This window comes from Hyaena hyaena, unplaced genomic scaffold (genome assembly GCF_003009895.1).
Source record: "Hyaena hyaena isolate Hyena2069 unplaced genomic scaffold, ASM300989v1 scaffold_82, whole genome shotgun sequence".
NCBI classification, from domain to species: domain Eukaryota; kingdom Metazoa; phylum Chordata; class Mammalia; order Carnivora; family Hyaenidae; genus Hyaena; species Hyaena hyaena.
The window spans coordinates 3,902,294-3,929,403 of record NW_024080713.1 but is presented as its reverse complement, the minus strand read 5'-3'; the positions used below and the strand labels follow the sequence as shown (position 1 = coordinate 3,929,403).

The window sequence follows — 27,110 nt, the reverse complement described above, 5'->3', positions numbered from 1 at the left end:
ATGAAAGAAAAAAAAAAACGAAGCTCAAAGGGGTTGGTGTCTGTAGAGGCATAGTTGTTGGGAGAGATTGTTGTTCACAGCTTGGCACTTGGAGGCAGGTTTATTGCAGGCGGTCTGATTGACTGACTTTAAAAAGTGACATTGATTGAGCAGCTTGATGAAACTGTGTTCACTGAGACAAACTGTCATGACATTAATCAAGTTTAAACCCTGGGCAGATGGCCACAGAACACTCTCTCTGTCCTGTGAAAACAAATAAAAAGTGGGAGCTTTGATATTCTGTGTTTGACAACTTCATTTTTATTTTTATTTATTTATTTTTAGTTTATTGTTAAGTTGGTTTCCATATAACACCCAATGCTCATCCCCACAAGTGCCCTCCTCCATGCCCATCACCCCCCTTCCACTCCCTCCACCCCCATCAGCCCTCAGTTTGTTCTCGGCATTCAAGAGTCTCTCATGGTTTGCCTCCCTCCCTCTCCCCAACTATTTCCCCCCTTCTTCTCTCCCATGTCCTCCGTTAAGTTCATTCTTCATTTTTAACTCAGAAGCAGCATTCCTGGGAATCTAAGTGAATACTGTTTCTAAAGAAATTGAAGTTTATGATTTTGATCTATGACTTTACAAGTTGTATTCAAAGTAATTGAAAAATAATTTATTACATATCATTTGTAAACAAAATAAAATCATATGAACTTTTTATCGCATAGGTTCTGGATGTCAGAATCACAGTGACTAATTCTGTAAGCTTTTTGGTGCAAGGCTTCAAATATTTGTTAGGAGTTCATTTTTTTCAAGTACTTTCAAGTACTTTCATCTAGATTATTCTATGCATTTCGATTCAATTCCCATAAACACTTAAAACTGAACGTAACTCTGCTCTCTCTTTTCTGACCCAACACTTTCTGTTTCAGGACATTAGGTTGGAAGCACTATCAGAAAAATCCTGCTTCATATGTAACACTAGGCTTAGTTTGAGCAATCTCTAGTCAGTTTTTTTGTTTGTTTGTTTTGTTCCTCCTTGTCACTCTACCTACCAGAAATTAGAATTAATACCGTGGTTAGAATCCTTGCATCCTAAGGTTAACAGTAGAGTAACAATCGCCATGAGGGAGAATGAGCACCATGACTTCCTACGCTTACAGTCCATTTATAAACAATCCATTTCATTCAAAAACAGCTTCAGACACATTAAAAATAGTTTCTTTCCTATATGATTAAATGTAAAAAAGTTGGTGCCAAAAATAAAAGTTTCTTAGGGACAATGGCTTTGTGTCTGTCTGTTTTTATGGTCACCTATAATCTCATGGGTTTTCAAAGGTTTCTAAATTAGGCAAGTAGAGAGAGAGCTACAGATCTGATATCTGATGTGAGGACGACATCATGCTCTGAATCGATTGATCTGATACAGATACTGAATGAGAACCTCTAAGAAGGATTTCTCAAAAGAGGGGTCGAGAATGTGTGTAAATAAGCAGAGTGGTTGTAGATTTTATCTGTCTTCTTTTTCCCCACAGTGAGTGACCCTGACATCCTGACTTGGATAAACCAATATTCTCTTCCTCTCAATGACTGCCAGAATATGGTAGGACAAATAACGGCAGCAGGCATCATGTGTGTGGGACAACCTTTAAACATCTTATCTAAAACTAAGGTAACTTTCTTCAGACAGAAAGATAGCGAGGGGTCTATGGAGGTGTTTGAGGAGAATCACATGGTACTCATCCAAAAGGCCTGGAGTCCCTCTTCTCTCGCCATCCCCCCCACCCCTGCCGCCCCGAGACTTTGGGTTTGTCATTAATTCCCCTTCCTTCATTTTACAGTGGGAAGGACTCTGGGTAGAACCATTTGTCCTTTCTCTTCCTTCTTCCATTCAGCTTGGGTTCAAGCTTGAACCAAGAGCAGTGAGATCTAGGTGGATGTGAAGAAAGGATTGTTATCTTTCAAGAAAAAATGAGACTAGTCTTTTAGATGCCTTTGCAACTATAATGTGCCACCTCTTGGGATTTCTTCTTGTTCCATGAGGGCAAAGCAACAATGACCTCCTATTCCTTCTCTCTGGCAGGAAGTTTCCGCCGCTCCAGCCATCTGTGGTGGGAGGTTGCATGGAATCTTGTCCTGGGCCAAAGGAAGTGTCACCCTGGGAAGTGAAGGGTTCTTCACAGAAGTTTATCACCATGCAAGATGGATCTTGAAAATCATAAATAACTCCTGAGGCTCCTCCATTCTTCCATCCTCAGTGCAGCATCTTCATAATTTCTACACTGAATTCACAGCTCTTCATCTTTCTTGTTCTTGAACAGAGTTCAAATAGAAAACATTCAGTAAAAAAAAAAAAAAAAAAAAAAAAGACACTAAGAACTCATGCTGTGATCCCTGATCTCTTTATGTGTAAACTGTAAGCATGATGAGAAATGTAGCAATGTCCCCACCATTTGTTCATTCATTCAAAAATGACGGAGTTATCAGGAATTTAGTAGGCACTGTATATGCTAGGGATACAAGAGTGAATATAATGTACATCAAGCAGCTGATTATTCTACCTGATGACTATTGTTACAATGGAGATAAGCAAGAAGTTTCATGAGAGCATAGAGATAGCCATTCTGGGTGTCAGAGCCAAGGAAGGTTTCACCAAATAAACAAATTAGGGGAGAATGTTATAAACCTGAGGGATACTTAAGTAAAAGTCAGAAAAGCATAATAATGTGGCATATTCTGGAAAATATAGGTAGATAAGTAATACCAAAGGGTAGAAAATAAGTTGTAGAGGAGGATACGGGATGTGATAAAAGATTCTTATTTAGAGGCAACCAACGGGTAGCTAGTGAAAGGTCTGACCTGTTTGGTGAATGAATTTAGATTTTTATCTTGTTGGAATCAGAGGGGGTGTCATTAAAAGCTCCATGGTAGAGAAAGCATCATCAAATTTCTGAATTGGGATATAGTAAAGAAGCAGAATCTATATAGTTTACATGTATTGACTGTGAGTAGAAAGAGAAAGGGAAGTGTCTGGAATAATGTCCTGGTTTCTGACTTAGGCAACTGGGTAGGTGGTGGTTCACAAAGATAATAGGAAGAGAAGAAATGTTTTCATGTGTAAAGAATCAGTAGCATGGTCATGAGTAGGAGGGATGGGTCACGTTATATTTGAGATCCCTGAAGGACATAGAGATGGTCATTTCTAGCAGACAGTGGAGACAAAGATCTGGATCTCAGATGTCTAGGCAAATTCAACAGGGAAGTTGTCTGTTTATGGGTAGTAGCTGCAGACTTCAGCAGAGCTCTGTGCTCCTGGGAAGAGCTCTGAGAGATGTTCCACCCTTCCGTCACACTGGGATATAGTGGGGAGATGTATAGTGTCCTAGACCTATTGACCAAGACACCTAAAACTATAGACTTGAGAGGATTCCAAGTGACCCTAAAGTAGAGTCCAGAGTGAGAGGTCATGGTGTTACACAGAGGGGAGAGACAGTGTGATATGAGGTCATCCGCTAAAAAGGGTAAGAGGGAGAGGAACAGAGAGGGTCAGTGAGGTGAGGAGAGAGAATAATGCCACAGACAGAAAAGACTGCAAGGACAGGAGTTTGGTGTTCCATGCCGTGAGAGAGGTGGCAGATGCATTCATCTGTAGAGATTGCAGAGGAGGGATGGTTCTATGCTCTTCATCTTCACCTTTGCTTACTAGGTGAGAAAGCAAAAAAAAAAAAAAAAAAAAAAAAAAAAAAAAAAAAAAAAAAAAAAAAAAAAAAAAAAAAAAAAAAAAAAAGGCAAAGAAAGCTGGGTTACAAGTAAGACCATAGCTTATCCTGACACATAAACAAAAATCGAATTCTCAAATTTGGATGCTGAGGCCATTTAATTCCATGATGCTTCTTTTCCTTGTAATCCTTGGTCATCCAGACTGCAAGCCCCTGTTTGCCTGTCTTCTCTAGTAGCCTCATTCTTAGTTTCTCACTGCTTCCCATCTCTGAGTCACTGCCCAAAGCCCCCTGCCCCTTTTATTGAATCACATTTATATTGTCCCAGAGTTTTTAATAAAATGCTCATCTGAGTATTTGAGTAAATCATGTCTTCAACACATACTGGCAATCTTGTGTTTCCCATGTCACTGTCTGTACAATTCCCCATAATGGCCACCTCAAGCATTCGCCTCTCTGCTCTTGTCTTCAGTGCTTCATCTTCATGGGTGACCTCTTGTGTGGGAGTACAGGGAGGCTGAAGCCATCATCGATAACTTCACTCAACCCCCCACCTCCCACCCTGCAGACATACTTAGTGCTTTCCTTCCTCATTCTTTTCCATCCTTCCTGGAAGGGAGATCCTATTATCTATGGATTCTAGATCCACCTGTGATATGGACCACATCTCCCCTGACTTCCTCATGGATGTGCTGTATTATCTCTACTTCTTTATATTTTTCCCCTTCCCCTATCTATTGACTTCTTTCTGTCACCATTGAAGCAAGATAAAGCCTGTTCCATCTAAAATATGGAGCTCAAGGATGTGCTCCCTTGATCTGCTCTCTGTTTACCTCCTGGGTCATCTTTGCAGGCAGTGCCTACTTGACAATTCCTGAAGGGTCTATTCTGTGGGATTCTTCTGGGTCTCTCTTCACACTCTTCTGTGTATGCTCTTCTCTTTTGAGTCCTCATATGTCTCTCCAGAGACTTTTCTCCCTTCTATTCATTTGACTAACTTCTACTCATCCTTTAAGCACCAAACACCACTTCCTCAAAGAGGTCTTCTTAGAAGAACCTTTACATTACGGTCCCTGCTATGTGTTTTTCTACATCCCTTTCTTCCCCTCATTGGGACATCCACGATGGCAAATCTTGTTACATCTATCTTCCCTATTAGCCTTCATCATCCGTGATGGCAAGATTCCCATTTCACTTACCACTAAATCAATAATATCTAATAAAGTACCAGCACACAGTATACATTTGTATTGGTTTTCTATTGCTGCATAAAAATGTTGCCACAAACTGAACAGCTTGAAACAATTATTTTTTCATAGTTTCTGCAAATCAAGAGTGCAAGCATGACTTAGCTGAGTCCTCCCTTTAGGGTCTAGTAAGGCTCTAAGGTAAGAATTTACTTCTATGCTTATTTAAGTTGTTGGTAGAATTAATTTCCTTCTGGTTGTGTGATACAGGATCCCTCACCTTTTGTGGGCTGTCAGCTGAAAGCTGCCCTCAGGTCCTTGAGGGAATCCATGCAATCCTTTGTGCAGAAAGGGCATCCAAACCTAGTTCTTTAACACTTCATCTTCCTCAGAGTGGCTGCTTACATCCCCAAGCCAGTGGGAAAAATCTCTCTTGTGCATGCTAGTCAGGCAGATGTGTATGTGTGTACACACACACACACACACACACACACACACAATATTAATGTTATGTATTAACATAATTATTAGAATAACATCCCATAATTTTTGCCATATTCTATGAGTTAGAAGCAAACCACAGGTCCCACACCTAAGGAGAGGACATTAGGGATTATGCAGGGCATGAACATTGAGCTTAAAGTCTGTCCCAAATATTCAATAGAATTTCATCAAATAATAAATTTATTGGGTCCTTATCTCCTACCCAATAAAGACTTACACAAGCCTTACATATGCAAGGCTTATACAATAAAGCTTTTCATTATAGAATTCCTATTTATCTCTCTGCCTAGTTCTTAACACTTGCAGTGTAATACATGGTCGCTGCCTCACAAACACACCATGTTGCTACGTATATCCCTGCCTTTGCAGAAGTCTCCCCTCTTTTTGAATTATTTTTCTCTTCTTTTTATGTGAGACAAGCTCCTTATCTTCTCCAAGACCCAGGTAAACTGTAAATTTTTGGATACTCCTTCCTTATAACACGGTAGGCAGAAGAAGTAAGTATCTATAATCCTGTGTTCTAAGGCAGTACCTCAACCCCCATTAAGAAACAAAACAAATGAGCATAGGAAAAACAGGAAATAGAACAAGGCAAAGCAAGAAACAGACTCTTTATCTATAGAGAACAAACTGATGATTACCAGAGGGGAGGTGGGTAGAAGGATGGGTAAATTAGATGCTTGAGATGAAGGAGGGCATTTGTGATGAGCACCGGGCGGGGGGTGGGGGGGGGTATGGAAGTGTTGGATCGCTGTATTATACACCTGGAACTAACATTATGCTGTATGTTAACTAAGTGGAATTTAAATTAGGACTTAAAAGTCTCCTACATGTTATTACGAAGATTTTTAAACATACAACAAGGCTGAAAGAATTTCACAGTGTGTACCTGTATACCCGTTACCTGGATTCTACCATTGAGCAATCTATTTCTTAAATTAACTTCTCTCATTGGTGTGGTATATTTGTTACAGCTGTTGAACCAATATTGACACATTATTAGTAACTAAAGTCCATAGTTTATATTAGGGCTTGCTTTTTATGTTATCTAGTACTAAGTGTTTGGACAAACCCATAATGTCATGTATCTACAATTAGAGTATCATATAGAATAATTTCACTGCCCTGAAAATGCCTTGTGCTCTACCTGTCATCCTTCTCCCCTTCTCCTCAAATTCTGACAACCACTCATCTTTTTACTTTCTCTATAGGTTGCTTTTTTCAAAATACATAGTATTTTTACACTGGCTTCTATCACTCAGTAATAAGCATTTAAGGATTCCCCATGTCTTTTATCACTTGGTAACTCATTTTTTTTAAATCAGTAAATTATATTCCAGGGCAGACGTACCACACTTTATTCACCCATTTTTACTTAATTAAGGACATCTTGGTCGGTTCCAAGGTTTGGCAATTGTGACTAAAGCTGCTTAATCATTCATGTGTAAGATTTTGTGGACATAAGTTTTCAACTCATTCAGGTAATACCCAAGAGTGTGACTGGCGGATCGTGTGGTAAGATTATGTTGAGTTTGTGTGAAGCCACCGAACTGTCTGCCAAAGTGACTGTACATTTTGTATTCCACCAGCAATAAATAAACATTCTTGTTGTTTCACATCCTTGGCAGCATTTGGTGTTCTGTTTTAAACTTTAGCCTTTCTATCAGGCGCATAATGATATCTCATTGTTGCTTTAGTTCGTAATTCCCTAATGTATGTTGAGAAACTTTCCATATGCTATTTGCCATCTGTGTATCATCTTTGTTGTTATGGGCTGAACTGCATCCTCCCAAAATTCAAATGTTGAAGCCTTAACTCCAAAGTGACAGTATTTGGAAGCAGGTTCCAGAGGGAGGTGATTTAGGTGAAATGAGGTCATAAGAGTGAGGCACTGTTCTGTAGGATTAGTGTCCCTATTTTTTATTTTTTTAATTTATTTTTTTCAACGTTTATTTATTTTTGAGACACAGAGAGGGACAGAGCATGAGCAGGGGAGGGGCAGAGAGAGAGGGAGGCACAGAATCTGAAGCAGGTTCCAGGCTCTGAGCTGGCAGCACAGAGCCCAATGCAGGGCTCAAACCCACAAACCATGAGATCATGACCTGAGCCGCCCAGGTGCCTGGATTAGTGTCCTTATAAAAAAAAAAAAAAAAAAAAAAAAACACGAGAGAGTGGGCTCTCTTTCTCTGAACACATAAATACAGAGGAAATGTCACATGAGGACACAGTGAGAAGTGGCCATCTACAAGACAGGAAGAGAGCTCTCACCAGAAATGAATTTGCTGGCACCTTGATCATGGACTTCTAGCCTCCAGAATTGTGAGAAAACAAATGTCTGTTTATTAAGCCACCCAGTCTGTGGTGTTTTGTTATGGCAGCCTGACCAGATGAATGCATTTGGTAAGGTATCTGTTTAGATATTTAGCCCGCTTTTTAATTGGGTTGTCTGTTTTCATTTCAAAAAATGTTCTTACATACTTTGGATACAAATCATTTAACAGATTATGTGTTTTGCAAGTATTTCCACCTACATGGTGGTATAGGTAGAGTTTGAGCTCTGAATACTTTGTTTTGTAATTGCCTGTCTATGTACCTATCACTCCCACTCTTGTATAAGCTCTTTGAAGGCGGAGCAGTGTTTTCACATTTAGGCATCCTCTGCAGTGAGCACAGAGCCTCGCATGAGTCAGACACATAAAAAAATGGCTGGCTGGGTGAATAAATGAGTGGATGAGCAGTGACCTGAAAGGAAAAGCTGATATATTTCAAGGAGGAGTTCAGTGTCAGGCACAGGGGTCAGGCCAGCACCAGGGGGCTGGGTTATGGCCAGTGGAGACAAATGTCTGTGTCACACAACCAGGGGTTAGCATCACACAGAGGGGAGGAGCCACTGTCCTGAGTATAGTTTGGAGAGGGCCATGATTGCAGAGCCTCACAAAGGCCAGAGCAGAGAGGAGGGGCTATGGAAAGACTGTGAGCCCTGACATCTCTCAGATTAGGTATGTTTCCCCCTGAAAAGGAAAACAAAAATGCTGTATTTCATACCCATTCTCTTCTGTGTCAGGGACCACATCACCTGATCTCTGTTCATATCTTTCTGATACCTGACACCACCCCTTACTCTGACTGGTGGACACCTCTTCTGGAGCTAAATCCTGTCATTGCAAGAATTCAGATGACACATTTGAATTCTTAGAACCCCTTCTTGCTATATCTTACTGAGTCCTTTTCTGCCCCTCTTCTCCATCCTTTCCAGAGACCCTGGGCTGAAGCTCATCCTTTGAAAAGGCTTTTAACATCAATATGAAGTTTATCCTCTTCTGGACTCTCTTGAACCTGAGTGGTGAGTTCAAGACTTGCCAGTGAGAAATCCGGGAGGAATCAAGAAAGATAGATAAAGATAGAAGGTACTGCGCCAGACTACAAGTGTAGAACAGATTCTCTCTCCCTCACCACCACTACTGTCCCCACCAGCTTTCCAACCGGGCACTGGTTGGAAACCACACGCTGCCCGTGTGCCTCATCTCAGCTTGATTGCTTGTATGCTTTTTGGGGAGACATGGATGGTGACACCCCAATACCAGACCTGCTCCCAAGGAAGACTGGCCTAACCCTGGGCCTGTCTAGAACAGGACCAATGTGCACAGGGAAGAATGAGAAACGGAGGTAGGGGTTGAAAGCAGAGGTCCAACTAATGGGCACAGCAAAGCATTAGAAGGTATTTGGCATTGTCCTGGCAAGTTCTAGTTACTCAGGCAAAAACCTTGGAGGTATGCTTAAAAGCTCTTTCTCTCATACCCCACATTCAATCTGTTTGGAAAATTTTTGTTGGCTCTGTCTTCTAAAAATATCCCAAATCCAATCACATCTCATCACTTCTACTGCTCACGATGGCCAAGCCATAATCTCCTTCTTGAATTATCACATTATTCTCCTAACAGATCTCTCTGTTTTCTACTCTTGCACTCAACACTTATCCACGAGGAAATAACTATCACTATCTTACACAAAACCCTGATGTGGCTCAACATTCCTTCAGAACAAAGTCCATGTTCTAATAACGTCACTGTTTTATTTTTTTAATTTTTAGTTTTTTTTACATTTATTCATTTTTGAGAGACAGATTTGAGTGGGGGAGGGGCAGAGAGAGAAGGGGACACAGAATCCAAAGCAGGCTACAGGCTCTGAACTGTCAGCACAGAGCTTGACTTGGGGCTTGAACTCCTAACCCGTGAGATCATGACCTGAGCCAAAGTCAGACACTCAACCAACTGAGACACTCAGGCGCCCCACAACGTCACTGTTTTAATCTCTGTGCCTTCCTGCTCTTCTCCCCCTCGCCTTCCATGTCAGCCCCACCAGATTCTATGATGCTCCTTAACAAGCTTTTAGATACTTGCTCCAGCTGTTTCCTCCCCCTGGAGCCCCAATGACCCAGATACCTGATGATCTAACTCTCTCATCTTCATCCCATTGATCACCACTCACGCCATCCACAGGCCCATCAACCCTGACCACTATGTAATATTGCATAAGGCGCCGCCACACACATGCACATTCCAGTACCACCTTTTCCTCTTTCCTTGTTCTACTATTTTTTTCCACAGCACCAATCACCATCTAACACACTGTATCATTCACCTATGTATTGTGTTTACTGTTATTGAATGTCTCCTCTCATCAGAATGTATGAGAGCAGGGATATTTATCTGCTTCATTCCCCATGTGTAACAAGCACCTAAAACAGAGCCTGGCGCATAATAGGTTCCCAGTACTTACTTGATGAATGAATAAATTATCTCCCCCTCCTCAGATTCTGTTAGCAGTTGGTCTGTTATTTAAATGGCACTTGTATTGTTTTGCCTTTCACTGTTGTGGGAGGAAAGGGATGAGATTGATAAAAGCATTCCCAAAAAAGGTAAAAACAGAAAGTTCTCTATGAGTTGATTTAACATATGTTCGCTGAATTGCAGAAAGTATTTAGAAAACCTATATTTTAATTTGAAAAATATTTATGGAAATAAGAGGGAAAATTGATATGTGTGTATCATTTTCTTCATGTTTTTAGAACAAAGTAAACCAGTTTACAAATTCAGTTTACAGATAAAGGTATTAGAGAGAAGGATGGGGGGACATAAACGTATTAAGTAATTTTACTTTGTTTTTCCCAGTGATCCCTGAAAAACACTCAGAACTTCCTGTCTATGTTTCTCTTTCTAGCTTCCCTGGCTCTTGATCCAGATTACCTAACTGGTATCACTCCTCCATACCTGGTCTACTTGAAATCTGATTACTTGCCCTGCGCTGGAGTTCTGGTTCACCCCTTATGGGTGATCACAGCTGCACACTGCAACTTACCGTAAGTAATAAGCCCCCAACACCACTTTATGCTTTGGGTTTTCAGGTTGGGCACAAACCCATACCCCTGCCTGGTGTCATTGTTCAATTAAGTGGGAGTTAGGGAGGCCTTCTGGGGATGGTCAGTGGTAGAGAAAGAGGTCTGTGGGAAGGGGCTAATAAAGGCCCATCAGGATGGATAAGTAATCTCTGTCAAATCTTTTCTCAAACAACTACATTGTTCCAGAAAGCTTCAGGTGATATTGGGGGTTACGAATCCATCAAACTACGATGAAAAAGGTATACAAGTAGTTGGCTATGAGAAGATGATTCATCATCCTCACTTCTCAGTCACTTCTATTGAGTATGACCTGATGCTAATCAAGCTGAGAGAATATATTGAACTCAATGACTATGTGAAGCTGGTCAGCCTGCCTGAAGAACCTGCCCCTGAAGAAGCCATGTGCATGGTCTCCACGTGGGCCTACAACCTATGTGATGTCTGTGAGTGACCTCAGGATAATACTCTCCTTTCAGGGTAGGAGATGCTTCTGTTCCTTCTCTACTCTTGGCTTCTGCCATTCTTCCCAATGAGGCTTCCTTCTGGCCTCTTAATTCATTTTTTCATCTCTTTTCCCTTTCCCTGTACCTTACTGGAGGAGTCCTTTGAGTCTCCTACCTCACTGTATCCTGCTACCATCTTTGCTTCAGACATGATAGAAATGGTGTCAGTGGAAAGAAGACATTTGTATTCTAGTCTTCATTTGCCGTGTGATGGTTGGTTGCTTTGCTTTTGGGGCATCAATTTTCTGAACTCCAAAATGTGGCACAAACTATATCAGATGTTTTCAAACTATATTAGACAATACAAAAACTTAAAGCCTTGAAATGTCACGAAATAATATTAACGTATTAAACATAAGATAAATATGTAATACCGTGCAAAAACAGGCAGGGGTTCTATATGCAAGATTGCGATACAACAAAAAATGATTAAAAGCTTGAGGAAAATATTTGTGAAACCTGTTTGAATGGTGACATTCTGAACATCCACTCGTTTCTTTACAAAATTGAAGAATGGCTACGATTTGTATCAGTGGAAATCCTCTATGTAATTTAAACCTACTGAATTACACTTTCTACCTCAGCTTTCTTCGACATCACATACTTCAGATTCCATGAAAAAACTTTGAGCAAATTAAGACAGATTTCTGACTTCTAAGTTTCGAGCCTGTCTGCCCACTAACCCATCCCAATATTTTCTAAGTTTGAATCCACTGTCTGTAGCTATTAATCAAGAGAGTAGTGAAGTATGGGAGTAGGATGGATGCTTATAAGGAAAACAGAACTATGGTCTTGTATATAAAATACAGTTCTATGATACACCTTTAGGAAGAATTATTAGTACAATTTCACTCATGAGTAAGCTTACTTCTGTATCTACTATTCACTATATGCTATACACACTATAGTATGAAAAGGAGATTTATGTTGGCCAAGCTTGTCAGACTATACCTATCCATCCACCCCAATTCTCCTTTTATAGGAGTTAAGAGGCAGCTATACAGTTATCCTAACAATGCTGCCGTTGCTCCAACCTTTTTAAACTGTTCTTTGGGAAATACGTTCAGACCTTGAGGTATATTTACTTGAATACACAAAAAAAGTAGAAATTCTTTTCTTCCAAGCCTTATTGAGGTGCAATTGAAAAATAAACATTGTATATATTTAAGCATCATATTTTGGTATACATATAGAATGGGAAATGATGGCCCCATCACTTCACATACTTACTTTATGTATGCGTGTGTGTGTGATGGGAGTATTTAAGGTCTACTCTCTAAGAAAGTTTTAAGGACACAGTACAATATTATTAACTGTAGCTACCATGCTGTATATTAAATCTCTAGCACTTATTCACATAATAGCTAAAAGTTTGTACCCTTTGATCAACATACTCCTGTATCTTCCACCCACCAGCCTCTGGCAACCACCATTCTGTTCTCTGTTTCTGTGAGTTTGGCTTTTTTAGATTCCACACAGAAGTGAGATTATACAGTATTTGTCTTTCTATGTCTGGTTTATTTCACTTACCATTATGTTCTCTACACAGGTAGAAATTCTTTGACCTCCGAGAGTCAGCCAAATTGAGTTTTGAAAATAGGTAAATGTCTCTCTGGTGAGCAGTATGTTTGACTCATCTGGATTGTGTTACTTGGTCAAGAAGAGATATGACATAATTTTAAAAAATGCAGTTTATTTTAATCTGGTTTATAAAATATTTTTTTAGCAGATACTGAGTTTTTCTGATCTGACGAATGAAAAACTAGGCTCTCTAAATTCCTTCAAACTCTAAAAACAAGAAAGATGTTGTTTCAGGGTACACACTTACAACAAGTAGTTAAATAAGTCCTAGAGACCTAAGACATAGCATATTGAATAGAGGCAGCAATATCATATTATGATCAAACTTGCTAAGAGACTAGATCTTCATTATTCCCACCACAAAAAAGAAATGATAATTATGTGACATGATAGAGGTATTAACTGTGATGGCAATCTTATATTGCCATATATAAGTGTATCGGGGTGCCTGGGTGGCTCACTCGGTTAAGCGTCTGACTCTTTGGCTCAGGTCATGATCTTACAGTTAGCGAGTTCAAGCTCATGTTAGGCTCCACACTGACAGCGCAGAGCCTGCTTGGGACTCTCTCTTCTTCTTCTCTCTCTGCCCCTCCCCTGCTCTCCCTCTCTCTCTCTCAAAATAAACAAACTTAAAAAACCCCCACAATATATAAATGCATCAAATCAACACATTATACACCTTAAATTTACACATTGTTACAGGTCAAATAAATTTCAACAAAAAATTTTAAAAAGGAGTCAGTGATGAATTTCAACTAAGAGACGTATAATAAACATAAAAGCTCAAAAAATAAAATAAATAAGAATTCCACGTCAAAAGATATTCTTGAAATGTTTAAAGTTCTAGAAAATCTTTAAAGTAATTTGTTTCATTTCATTGTAGAAATGTCTCATAATTATGTCACTTCCAAGAATTTAATCTCTTGTATAAAGAGATAAGACACTCTTACCGTGAGAAATTGTTAATCTGATCATTTCCTGCTGTCTCAGGAGCCACGGTTTTGATTTCTCTCAGTGTTTGATCTCTTTTCCTTTCTGCCAGAAGAAGAAACATGTTGAAAAAGAGGACAAGGCAAAGGGGAGGTTTGTTATCTGCTGACTCTTAGTCTCTCTGTCTTCCAGCCAAAGAGCCCGACTCGCTGCAGAATGTGAACATCTCCATAATCTCTATGAATGAGTGCCACGATGCCTATAAAACCTACAGGATCCAAGAAGGTATGCTGTGCTTGGGCATCGTGCCAGGAAGGAGGCTGCCCTGCAGGGTAGTGTGCTCTTAATGCCTTAGTTGCCCATTTTATTTCTTTTGTGTTTTTTTTTTTCTTTTTTGCTAGAAAGATAAGATAACCCTAGTTTCCTTTTTTTTCCCCTCCCCCTGGTAGGAAGTCACAGCCGCCCCAGCTGTCTGCAATGGGGTCCTTCAAGGAATATTGACTTTTGCAGACGGATGTGTTTTGAGAGCTGATGTTGGCATCTATACTAAAATCTTTACCTACATGTCTTGGATTAGAAATACAATTGAAAACAACTGAGCTCCCATGGTAGGAATTCTGGATCACGTGACAGAGCCTGTCCCTGTGTCCAGTCTCACAATTAAACCTTGAGAAGATGCTCTGGGTTGCGTCAGCCATGCCTGTCTTGCTTCTGCCCAACAGGGTGAGTGATTTGTACACCCCTGGACTGTGGCCTTACGTGATAAGCCTTTTTCTTCCCCATTTGATAAAGATGCCAAACTCAATACCCCTTAGGCAGTTGAAGTTTATCAAGTGGGATTGTGTTCTAACAAAGAGATCATTGACCTAATGAAAAAAAATAGGGCCGTCCAGCCATTTCGGGGGACAAATCCCTACTACTTGCACCGAATTAACGAGTGCTTTTGTTGAGTGACACATGCCAAAAGGGAAAGGGAAATCTGACAAAGAGAGAGCTAATTAGACGTACAGGTGAGGGAAAAGGCTCCTAAGAAGGAGACTATAGGCGGTATTGCACTCTGTTTCTCCTTGCCCACATGGCTTTCTACACCAGGCATAGACCCTGGTCATTCATTTTGCAGAATTCTGGGTAGAGACTTGAGTCGTGAGAGGTTAATAACAAAGTGAACTGAGGCATAGGACATGGCAGATGTAACTGGGAGTTCGGGCCAGATTTTGCTAATACATGCTTGTCCCCTCTACTATGCCTGCTGCTGCACGGACTCCATTCTCTGTAACTGTTAGCCTTGCAGTTTCCTTCCTCCCTCCCTGTCTTTTCACTTCACTCCTGCAGCTCCAGTTACCACCTGACAGTTTCTATTGATAGTTAGCTAGGATTTAAAGCACAAGAATGGGGCCGCCTGGGTGGCTTAGTCAGTAAAGCGACCGACTTTGGCTCAGGCCATGATCTCGCGGTCTGTGAGTTCGAGCCCCACGTTGGGCTCTGTGCTGACAGCTCAGAGCCTGGAGCCTGCTTTGGGTTAGATGTCCCTCCCCTGCTTATGTTCTCTCTCTCTCAAGAATAAATTAATATTAAAAGATATTTTTTAAAAAAGCACAAAAACAAAAATGAGTTTGAGAGGGTTCTGCCTGTGGCCACTATGGGTGGGCCGTTGGAAGGAAACTCACAGTCCAGCTAGGGCACAAGGGAACTCCTCTCAGGAAGCAGAGTACCAGTGGGAAATCTCGTCCTCGAACTGAGTAAATCCCAGCTTGCAGTGCTGAAAAGCAACATTTTGTGTACGGATTATTAAGGCAATTGTGAGAGCGTCACCTTCAGATATGGTATTAACGGACATTTTAGCTGTGGAGAAACAGATGGTTTTTGCAAGAGAGCACCTCACCCTCTGGAGATGTTTCCCACCTTAAAATGGTGCTACAATTTAAGTAGTTTATTCGGGTATCTTATAAGGCTAGTTGATTCTAGATTGACAATGCATACATCAAGGTCGCTGAATTCCATGGGCATCAGCCTACTGTCTCACCATTGTGACTTCCTTGGTTGGAAAATACATTCTGGGGCTCCTGGGTGGCTCAGTTGGTTAAGCGCCTGACTCCTGATGTTGGCTCAGGTCATGATCTCACAGTTCATGAGGTCAAGCACCACCTCAGGCTTTGTGCTGACAGCATGGAGCCTGCTTGGGATTCTCCCTCTCCCTCTCTCTCTGCCCCTCCCCCACTTATATTCTCTCTCTCTCTCCCTCTCCCTCTTCCTCCCTCTCTCTGTCCCCCTCTCTCTCTTGAAATAAATAAAATAAAAATTTTTTAAAAAGGAAAATCCATTCCTTTTTTTTGTGGGATACATAAGGCATTCAGGTAATTCAAGGATGGTGGTGCTGGGAAGGTGGCAAGGGACAGAAAGACCAAACACAGACTATGTCATTTTCACTAAGGACTATATCTATTCCCTCCATGATGAAAGGAGGCTGCCAGGGGTACTGCATCCCTCGGAGGGGCTTTATTCTCGCATTAGATGTGCAGTCAGTATCAGTGTCAACCAGTGAAGTCCATCCTCAGTGAGCTGTTTGTGAAGAAATCTCTTGGAGGTCATAGTGTGGCTTAAGGAAAGATTTCCCAGAGCAATTGCTTGTGCACCTTATTTGGATTTTCGGGGCCTAATTTACCTCTGGTCCATTACACTGTAAGTTGGGGATGGAATGTTGTTGAGCATATCCAAGTCAATGACAGTCACCCACCTAGAGCAAGTTTCATGGCCAACTGGTGATCTGGAGTCAGGCATTTAGTCTCCAGTAGCCCTCAGTGGCAAACCAGAAGCTACTTCCCCAAAGGGAAAAAGGAGCAAGAATGTGCTACCGTGTTTTGGGATCTCTATTTTGATCTTCTTATTCAGTTTTGCATTAAGCTTCATTCAGTGCACTAAAGATACTTCTAGCACCATTGACCCAACAGAGTTTAAATCTAAGAAACAGTGAATTGTACTTCAACCTGTGCTGGCTGCAAAGTCTTTTCTGACTTACTCTCTTCCTAAACTAGCAGCTTTCTAGATCACTCATTAAATGGTTCAGAGCATGTTATCCTAATGAGATAGATGTTGCTTATAAAAGTTAGAGGTCTTCAGATGCCATTCTTCATAGCAGGGAGCACAAGTACAAAACATGTTTAATTCGACAGAGGAATCCAACATATACCCACCTGCAGTAGCAGGTGCAAATATTTCACTGGTTATATCACCTGCCCACCATTGCATATCTGTCTTTTCAAGACACCCAGGAAACTTTCTACTTCCTGTTATCTCATACTACCAACATGGTATCATCAATACAACAGATCAGCATGGTACCCTTTGAGATTGTCAAGTTCCTTAAAGACTATATTCAGGTTCAGAGGCAGAGCAATGATGACTGCCTGAGCATGGAGGTAAAAATATACTGTTGTCCCTGACAAATGAAAGCTAATTAATTCTGAGCTTCTCAATGCAGTGTACAAAAATACATTTTCCAGATGGATCATTGCATACTGGGTGTGAAGGATTGAATTTATTTGCTCTAGTAAGGAGGCTACATATGGAACAGCAACTATAATTGGTGTTACCACGTGATAATCAAACACTATCATTTCCCATCACTCTATGACCTAGCCACCTGAAGAAATGGATGAGATTATAACACGAATTCTCACCCTGCATATTTCAAGTCTGCGTTGGTAGTACTGATCTCAGCAATGTGCTGACGTTTTAGATTTATTAAGGGGCAGTCCCATCAACTTTCTCTTAGCCCTTTCTACAACAAAAGTCCTCACTTCACAGACCCAAGAGATATTGTAGAGATTCTACCAGTTGTAAGAAAATAAATGCACCCCTTCCATCCTTGCCAATGCACATAGGAAATATGGAAATAAATTCTAGATGGTTTCAGAGCCCCCATTGAATTACTCTAGGGAAGACTTAGGTAAAAAAAAAAAAATCACCCACTTATCCCTCAATTTGCAAAAGCCCCATACTGATCAGAGGATAGCACTGATTATGTCTTCCCTACCACCACAAACACCACAGATTAGTATCAATTCAAAACCAAAATCTCAAAAAATTTAACTATGTTCTTGTCCCTAGAGCACAAGTTACTAAGCAAATAGACTCAGGTCACCTTTCTTTCTATGGGCTAAAAAGGAGGCTCTCAATGTTAGAACAAGGTTCATCTTCTAGGGTGCCAGGTGGGCACTGACTCAGTTTCTGTAACTAACAGGTTTGTGACCTAGGGAGGATCCCATCATATTTTAGGACGCTGACTCCCATTGGTCCACTAGTATCAAATCTGTCAGGTGTTTTTTGTTTGTTTGTTTCGTGACATAAATCAAATAAGAAATAGAGCTTCCTGTCAGTTTCATTCCTGGGGAATCCCATGTTTGTGGAGAACCCTCGAAAGAATCCTCTTCAGGACCCCAAACCATCACCAGATAACATTATTTGTTTCCATTTAAGAGTAAGAGGAGCAAATGAACTTAATAACTTAACATTTGCCTATGTTCCTGAAACAAGTTAGACTAAAATCTAAGGGGTTCTTTAGCGGGAGACAAATGCCACTGAGAAAGGAGAACATGTGGCGTCTGTAAGATTATTTGTTTATATATTTGCACTTTATGTTTTTAGCAGAAAATATGGTAGAACCTGCCACTCAGGATCCTGAGTGGTGGGATACATCTTTCTAATTTTAAGTTACAGCCTTGGGAATTCCATGTTGCCATATGTCTAAGCCATATTCTCTATCAGCTCTATAAGTAACCTTGCCAGGAATTTCCCTTCCCATCTGCCCTATCCCTTTGTGTCTCTCCATTTGTTCAGAAGTTATGTGGAAAATATGGGGGGGGGGGTATTTATCAGTTTCCTCAAATCATAACAACAGGTTAGGATTTGGGAAGCATGTTCCACTGAGTAAGAAGATACTCCCTATAACCACTGTTCTCAAGGCTGAAAAGCTATGATCCCCAAAACTAAATATGAGTGAGTAGGCCAGGATCTTACAGAAACAAGGCGAAGATTCGGCTAGAGCCTATGGTTGTGCACAGAAATTAATGCCAGCTACCGTACTGATGAGCCTTTCAAGACTTCTTATAATTTGCAAGCCTTCTTTTGTGTATCCATTTCAAGGACAGGAGGATTTCAGAAACCATAAAATGATCTCTGTTCAACAGGGAATCAGGGTGGAAGAAAGCCTTGATTTGAAGTCATTGTCTATAACAATTGGAGGATCAAGTTGCCCATTGGAAGTTAAAGATGGGGATTAGAGAAGCCAGTCCAGGGGCTGACACTGTCTAGTAAACCCAAGGTCATTGCTCCCAGGCCCTTTGAAAACTAGTACTAGGTACCTTCACTATCTCGCTTTGGGGTGTCTGGTAGCTACTTTGACTAAAAGCAAACCAATGCCCCTGTTGCTCTTTCTATGACTTGGTGCTAGTGGTGGTTTGTTTTTAAGAGATCATTAAATGTTAGTAAATTGCATGTAGGATTTGCTTCAACTATAAAATATGCATGCAAACTTGCTTTTGGCTGGCTCTCTGTAGCCCCAAATCCCTACCTTGGGCCATTCAGTTGGTACACCTATGATCTCTAGAACCTCATCTACAACAGCAGCCCAAGATGTGGGGTCAATACTATCGTTGATTAAGAGAAGTGTAACTCATCACCAAGCCAAACTTGCCATTACACTTCTCTACCCGAATAGCCCAAATCTAGTAACTGGGACTCTGTCCCGTTCCTGCAGTGAAGTACCCCCACTCTACCTTTTAATCCCAGTTCCATTAATGGTGTCTTTGTCTTGACAACCTTGTCTGATTCCCCAGCTCCTGTGAGCCTTGGTCTCTGCCTTACTCTTCCTAGATTTTGCTGGGAGCCCATCTGGGGCCAGCTTCTTGCTGTCACAACTCCTTGCTGCTGCTTCCTGCCATCTAGCTGGTTCTCCTGGCCCTGCTGCCCCTCGACTGGCCACCTGTCTGACTTCCCTCCAGCCCTCGATATGCTTCGCGGTCTGGATTCTGCCAGCTTTGTCGGTGCCCTGCTCTGACTGCTATGCCTCCACTCTGATTTCCAACACCTCCCCCTCCAGCGTAAGTTTATCTCATTTCTAGATGCCCAAAAGGATGATCTCAGGCTTGGTGTGCCTGAAAGAGCATGGGTTTGGGATAAGATTTAGTATTTAATCCTGAGTTCAAATGTTTATTTACTTATTTTGAGAGAAAGACAGAGCATGAGTGGAGGAGGGACAGAGAAAGAGACACACAGAATCTGAAGCAAAGTCCCTTCAATAACTACTAGTTTTTAATTCCTTAAGCAAGGAATTAAGTAATTTAACCTGTCTTGTCTTAATATATCTCTAAAATGGGACCAGTTGTACATAAGATAACTTGTGTAAGGCATGAAACATAATATTTAGCACATAGTAGGCACTCAATAAGTGAGAACCCCACTTTTAAGTCTTTGCCAAGGGATAATTGGTAATGTCACCATTTCTATTTTCTTATATAATTTTTTAAAAGTTTATTTTATTTATTTTGTGGGGGGAGAAAGAGAGAGCATGGGAGGGGCAGAGAGAGAGAGAGAGAGAGAATCCCAAGCAGGCTGTGCACTGTCAGCATGGGGTCTGATGTGGGGCTTGAAATCACAAACTGTGAGAGCATGACCTGAGCTCAAATCAAGAGTTAGTTAATCAAATGCTTAACTGACTGAGCCACCCAGGTCGCCCCATCACCATTTCTTTACATCTGTGTTTGTCTTTCTTCAATTGGGATGGAAACTATTTTCATGTCCACACACACAGACAAAATAAATAAGTAAATCAGGTTATATCAGAGAGCCAAAGAACAATCTGATAGAATTTACCAATATATGTTCCCTTTCCTCAGGTGCCAGGCCCCTGTGCCTTCCCCAGTCTGTATGGGAGAGGCTCTTAGGTATAAAATATAAAAATGATGTTTTACAACATTATTGTATTTGTTTGGGTAGAGGTAAAAATCTATAACTGCAAGACAAGTATCTTGTAATATTGTTTAGACAGTCAATTGCCAGGTAGGGTTGCTTCATTTTTGAAATGTTTCCCTAGTTTCAGAAATCCCAAACTCTCATTGTACATAATGAAGATAACCCACAAAAGTAGAAAAACAAGTTTAAATTCACAACCCTAACTATTTCATTACTTTGTTAAGCTTTCTAGTATTCCACACTTTCTCCTCAGCTTGGTTAACTGCTCATCTGTGTCAGGATTCATTGACTTCCACCTCCACTTTATTCCAGTTTATCCTTAACAAGCCCTCACCAGGGAACTCATGGATGTGTGCTTAAACTCAAGGGACTTGCATGGATCCCAAAGCCCCAATAATTATGAACCCATTATCAACTTCCTCTTCCCAAGCCCACCTGTATCTAAGCCCTTGCCTTCACAGGAGACCTCCCTTGCTCTCCTGCTCAGGAGCCCTGAAATGATGGTATAGGGGCCGTAAATATGGGCTATGTTTCTGTTTGGGACTCAGGAATCTGAATTATAACAGAGAAGCCCCATTCTCCTTCCTCTGCTTCTCAGAGCTGCAAGTGAAACTTTGAGCTCATGCTGTCTGCTCTCCGGGGACCTTCTAAATGAGAGAATAAAGAAGAAGAGAAGAGGGGTGAAATTTGGAGGTGGGAAAGAGGAAACACGCCTGGTATTTCTTGAAAGCCACCCCATATCTAGTAAAAGACTGAAAACGGAGCGGGTACTCTGCGCCTGTACTGATTGAGAAGATAGATGGCTGAGACAAAGGGGAACAAAGACTGCTGTCTTAGGTGCCTGTATTTACCTGCCCGTCCTTGAATTCCATAAGCTTCAAACTAACCCAAACTATGGAGATAACCACAGAGCAGAATCTTAATTTACACCAACAAAATATATTACCTTCCCCTCCAAATAATTAGATTTATTATGCATAACTGTCTATTCCCATCTGGACCCACCGACCCCTAGGGCAAGTCTGCAGGGTACTTAGGGGTTCTGCAGGACACTCACCTGACTTGCTGCCACATCGCGTGTGGACTTCTCTGTGCTCTCCGTCCACATCTGCACCACGATGGGAGCCGCCTTTCTGGAAGGGGTTAGAGATGCCTTCCAAATCACACCTGTCTTGTCCCGGTAGCAATGTATTCATTACACAAAAAGGCAGCATCAAAGGTGTTGAGAGTCACAGATCTGACTCAAAATTCCTGTACTTGAGTCCTGGCTGTACGACCATTACCCACGTGACACTGGGCAGGTCCTGCAAGTGATTGAGCATCCACTTCCCTATCAAAATAAAAGCAAAAATAAAAAGCAACAAATGGTGGTACTTGGCCTAATAGGGCATTTGAAAGTATTGAATGAGAAAATGAAGCTAAATATACTTTGTAAGGACATGGACAAATCACTCTCACCAGACTGCAGACAGGAAACTACATCACATAGATCAGTATTAACCATCTGGATAACAACGGATAGAAAAAAAAGAATCTAATCAAAAAGCATCCTGTGAATCCCTTCCATCTGCCAATCTAGGAGGGCTAGTTTAATCACCAAGGAGTCGAGGGTCTAGGAAGTGGTATTAAGGCCTGGTTCATGGTCCAAGTGAACAGAACTGCATCTAGGAAGTCTCTAGGGAGCTCCCGGGGCCTGAGGTTGAAGGGAGCCCATCAGTCAGAACATGGTGCCTTTCATAGCTCCAGCCAGAGGGGCTTGGCTGTAGTTCCAAAAGCTGCCAGCAGAGGACCTCAGCTTTCCTTAGGAGCCTGTGGCCCAGGCCTCTCTGCCCTGCCATCCTGGTGTAAAACAGCCTCTTGGCCGCCTCTGACCAAGAATTGAAGTGGGAGAGTTCTCAGAGGTCCCCTTCTTGGAGGGATCAGGGAACAGATACCCAAATGTCCCCAGTGCCCTGAGCCAGCCTCTAGCCCTGCTCCCCATCACCGTTCTTGGCCTCCAGAGCTGCGCTGGTGTTCACCACAATACCGGAGAGGGGCCGAGAGAGGACTCACCTGTGACCTCTGCCAGACTCTCAGTCTGAGCCGGTGATGGAGAACTTACGGGCAGATGGTGCCCCCTAGTGGACAAAACTTCCTCTCCACAAGCGCCGAGGAAAGGGCCTTTGCCAGCAGCTCAGCCTCACGGCCACCCAGACCACCATCAGGACCGAGGTTCCCTTGATATGTCTTCTCATTCTCTCCCAGCTTGCACCCCAGTTACCTGCTCTTCTGGTCCACACCCTCTGGGATAGAGATGTTCCGAGCTAGAAGCCGAGTGGCGCAGCAGCCTTCCAGCCTCCCATCTCTGCTGAGCTCCCTGGATCCGGGCCTCTCTCAAGGCTCCACACTTGCCTGCGGGTTCTGGGTCAATTTGCCTGGGGCCCGAGCCTCCTTGCTCCGCCCTCACTCCGTGTATGGCCTTGCTCAGGTTGCAAACTCAGTTCTGAGCCATGGCTTTTCAGTCAATGTTCACAGAGGGCTGCGGATCCAGACCCTGGTCCTTTCTGGGTCAGGACCTCGCTGAGGATTTAACTTTTAAAAATATCAGCTGGAGATTGGGGTGTGAGATGTTTAGGTGGTGGGGAGCACTGCGTAAGGGGGATCTAATTGGAAAAGTGGGTCTTTATTCTAGGGGTGTGAGTGAAGGGGCTACATATGGAGACACTCATTCTGCCTCCTTCCTGAGCTCCCAGAATTTCTCCCGGTTTCTTTGTGGCACCCCTCTGGGCATTGATACTGGTGTGAAAATGCATTGGCTTGTTATGTAGGCATATTGTGGAGAACTGTGCTGTTCGATCCTCAGCAGGCTCTGAGCTGGGTACAGTTACTGTCTGTACTTTATAGGCATAGAAGCCAAGTTTGAGGGAGATTAAGTCTTTCCCAAAGCTCACAGGTGGCCGAGTGGTCTGCAGTGGAGCCCTTCAGAGCCTGTGGTTAAATTGCTGTGCTCCTCGAGCAGAGTGTTCACCAAAAGGGCAATAGGAGAGCAGCAGTAAGAGTCTGTAGAGGGTGCCTGGGTGGCCCAGTCGGTTAAGCGTAGTCGGTTAAGTGTGCGACTCCTGATGTTGGCTCAGGTCAGGATCTCATGGTTTGCAAGATGGCGCCCTGGGTCCGGCTCTGCATTGGCAGCTTGGAGCCTGTTTGGAATTCTCTCTCCCCCTCTCTTTCTTTCTCTCCCTCTCTGACCCTTTCCTGCTCCCGCTCGTGCACATGCTCTTTCTCACACACACTCCCTCTCTCAAAAATAAATAAAGAAATGAAAAAATAAACAGGAAAAAAAAGTCTGCTTGTAGAAAAGAGGCAAGAAGGAAGGATCTGGGTGGAGAGGAGGCAGGCTTAGGAGGGCTGTCAGTGCGCAGGGGGAGGTTGGGTCTGTGGTTGCCAATCTGGGATGGTTTTTATTCATTCGTCCAAGGAGGGTGTCTCACTGTGTCTTTGCTGCAGGTGCAGTACAGGGCTCTGCTCTGGGTCACGTTGGCGACATGCAGCCTCAGCTCCGTGTTATCGACCCGCGTCACCTGGTAATGTGCTCCGGGATGGGATACAACCTCCTTATCCTCAGGACTCCGCAGGGTGGCCAGCAGCTGCAGTTGGCCCTGGAGATCTTGTTGGTACCAGCTCATCCAGGGGTACTGGGAATCCCTCAGGATGCAGTGCAGGGTTTTAGCTTGTCCATGAAGTACCAGGGCCCATCTGGGCCTTTGCTCCACCAGGCTTGCTGAGGCATCTGCAATACACAGTCGGGCCAGGTTAAAGGTACTGAGGGTAGCAGTAACCTCCCGCACCCTGCTTCCCCAAATAACCGGCTGCAGCAAAATCCCAAAGAGAAGGGCCCATGAGCAATGGCAGTTGGAGACGGAAGGGATACTTTGTCGGCCGGGGGTGGGAGTGCTATGCTGGCAGGATCTTAGAAGGCCTAGGATGAAGGAGCAAAATGGTGCAAACTGGTCCCTCTTTCCCTCCCTCAACCCATGGAGTGGCTTTCTCTGCCTGGTGTCTGACCTGTTCTCACGGTAGCCATGAGCACCCAGCCCCACAGAATGGGAAACGGTACCATTCCCTTGGCCTCATGGGCTTTCTCCAGCAAGGCAGTGGGATGGGGCCAGCCAGGCCGGAGAGCAGGGGTCTGTGAGGTGGCAATTAGTAGCTGACACTCTAGACCTAAAACTCAAAAGGGAGTGGCTTTTCCAGGAAACTCAATATTCTGTCTCATTTTCTCACTGAGGTTCAGACCCCACAGTTTCCTGTTTCCTGCATTCCCACAGCCTCACACGGGCATGCACACACCACCCCCACATTCACTGAGGGCCTTAGTGAAGGTATTTGGCCCTGCACCCTCTCAACTGTGTTCCAGACATGCTGAACACAGACAACAGTAGTTCTGAATCTGGGCCTCAAATCTTCCCAAGGGATGAAAACATCTCAATGCAGCCAAGCAGGCTGGTAGACTGAGCGAAGAGGTCTCTCCCCCATACTTGAGAGGCCCAGTGGACAGTGGGCACTCATTTCTAATTACCTGCGTTTTCCTCTGTGAGGGCAACTACAAGTTAAACATAAGAGACTAATTTTTCCCTGTTGAAAATAAGGGAAGAGACTTAACTCCTGTTCATTTACCTTAGAAAACGTGTAATTTTAAGTTCTTTCTCTGTTCTTTTTTAGAAAACTTTTTTAACGTTTATTTATTTTTGAGATCGAGAGAGAAAGAGTGTGAGCGGGGGAGATGCAGAGAGAGAGGGAGACAGAGAATCCTAAGCAGACTCCAGGCTCTGAGCTGTCAGCACTGAGCCTGATGCGGGGCTCGAACCCACAAGCCGTGGGATCATGACCTGAGCCAAAGTCGGACACTTAACCAATTGAGCCACCCAGGCGCCCCTCTGTTCTTTTGAAATGTATGCAAATCACCCAGAAATGTTTTTCTCAAGGACCTGCTGTCATCTCTTGAAATACAAACGTCAGGATGAGCCTAACTCAATTTAGAGCAGATGCCTCACACCAAGTTGCAAAATGATTCCCTGTTCTAAAGATGTGGCAAGTTAACTTTGCCTTTGGGTGAAGCAAATTAGCAAATCCAGATGGACACCCCCAGTTACCAACTGACTGTAAGATGAACCTGGGGTTAACAAAAGTCCTGCCCAGGCCTCTTAGTTGAGGACTGGTTATTGCTTATCTCGAGAACATTTATGTAATGGGTTGTGTCTGATTACCTATATAAAAGGCCAGGATGTCTGTCTGCCTTTGTAATCCCTTAACATAATACCTGGGAGGTATCTCACATTGGTTTAAGGTTTACTCAGTAATAAGACTGCTTTCTTTCCTACTTTGGGGGAGAGATTTTTCTGAGTCGAGAGGAGCTTTTATTTCCAGTTGCATTTTCCTGACAACTCACAGTGCCGGCACTACCTAGCGGTGTGGCCTTGGGACTCAGTACCTCCCTCTGTAAGACGGAGATAGTGATGAAAGTGATTTCATAGGAGAAAACAGATTAATACATGAAAAATTCTTGGACTAGAGTTTGGCACAGACTGAGCACTTAGAATTGACTCTTGTCACCGCCACGGCCAACTGTCAATTCAATTCCAATATGACAATTAATAGCAGCATTTACCTCTCTTTCTCTCTCAGCCATCAACTGAGATTAAAGTCACAAGATCTCATAACTTTCCCACAGTGGTAAGAGGCCTCATTTTGCACAAAGTTTGGAAATCAGTGATCTGGGAAATTAGGTGTAAAAGGCCCGTAGCTACCTTCCTTTCCCCCTCAGCATTTTACAGACAAAAGGAAGGGGACACGTAGGAACCTAGCAACTGACGTTTACTATTTCAAGACCTGGGACTGCACTGTATTCACGTCGGTGTCCCCAGTGAGGTGTCTGCGTTGTCACACACTCTTGATGAATGAAGAAGACAACCGGAACAAGATAAGACCAGTCACCCTGGAGACTTCATGTCAGAGAACAGCTGTGGCCTGGCATCCTGGGGCTTTGCGCCTCCCAGATTCACTAATTTTGTTAATCTGCTCAAGTATAAATACTTACAACAATATGGTTCCCATGATTCTGGCAAAGAGTAACAGTTATGATGTCATGTGGTGACAGCATAATACAGTTTGTAATTCAGTTGGCTTGATGACTTGAAAACTGTGTGGTTGCTGATTTAAAAAAAAACAGATTTTCATTATGTACAATTTTGTGTATAAAACAAGTCTGTTAACATTTTCTATATCTGACTATTTCAAATTTGCACCATCTAATCATAAAGAAAATATCCATCACCCTGCATTCTCAGTAACGTGTGCCGGT

General features: G+C 42.6%; 2 protein-coding genes and 1 gene segment (V, D, J or C); 2 read left to right on the top strand and 1 right to left on the bottom strand.

Moving 5' to 3' along the window:
- LOC120232992 (probable inactive serine protease 58) overlaps window positions 1-2,370 on the top strand; it is a 12,193-nt gene extending 9,823 nt beyond the window's left edge. For both annotated transcript variants that reach the window (XM_039234044.1, XM_039234043.1), the window contains 2 exons: window positions 1,518-1,654; window positions 2,066-2,370. In XM_039234044.1, coding sequence (XP_039089975.1) covers window positions 1,518-1,654; window positions 2,066-2,215 — 287 coding nt within the window. In that variant the 3' untranslated portion in view covers window positions 2,216-2,370. The remainder of the gene's footprint in view (window positions 1-1,517; window positions 1,655-2,065) is intronic.
- A 5,958-nt stretch (window positions 2,371-8,328) lies between these two features.
- Window positions 8,329-14,488, top strand: LOC120232993 (serine protease 58-like). Of its 2 annotated transcripts, none has more exons than XM_039234045.1 (6): window positions 8,329-8,391; window positions 8,649-8,735; window positions 10,613-10,751; window positions 10,977-11,233; window positions 13,997-14,136; window positions 14,254-14,488. In XM_039234045.1, the coding sequence occupies exons 2-6, from the start codon at window positions 8,696-8,698 to the stop codon at window positions 14,401-14,403; spliced, it is 726 nt and encodes a 241-aa protein (XP_039089976.1). In that variant the 5' UTR covers window positions 8,329-8,391; window positions 8,649-8,695; the 3' UTR covers window positions 14,404-14,488. The 2 variants fall into 2 exon arrangements, with proteins under 2 accessions (XP_039089976.1, XP_039089977.1); XM_039234046.1 differs by having other exon boundaries at window positions 13,997-14,089; window positions 14,254-14,401.
- Window positions 14,489-24,190: 9,702 nt separating this feature from the next.
- LOC120233010 lies at window positions 24,191-24,966 on the bottom strand. The segment is given in 2 exon segments: window positions 24,191-24,539; window positions 24,815-24,966. Coding segments are annotated over 2 exon segments (384 nt in total).
- Between the last annotated feature and the right edge of the window lie 2,144 nt (window positions 24,967-27,110).

What these genes read in the sequence shown, in the direction of transcription:
- LOC120232993 (XM_039234045.1), top strand. Translation starts at nt 8,696, where the DNA reads ATGAAGTTTATCCTCTTCTGGACTCTCTTGAACCTGAGTG. An exon ending in GACTCTCTTGAACCTGAGTG is followed by an intron (nt 8,736 to 10,612) that starts GTGAGTTCAAGA and finishes TTCTCTTTCTAG; the next exon opens with CTTCCCTGGCTCTTGATCCA. An exon ending in CTACAACCTATGTGATGTCT is followed by an intron (nt 11,234 to 13,996) that starts GTGAGTGACCTC and finishes TCTGTCTTCCAG; the next exon opens with CCAAAGAGCCCGACTCGCTG.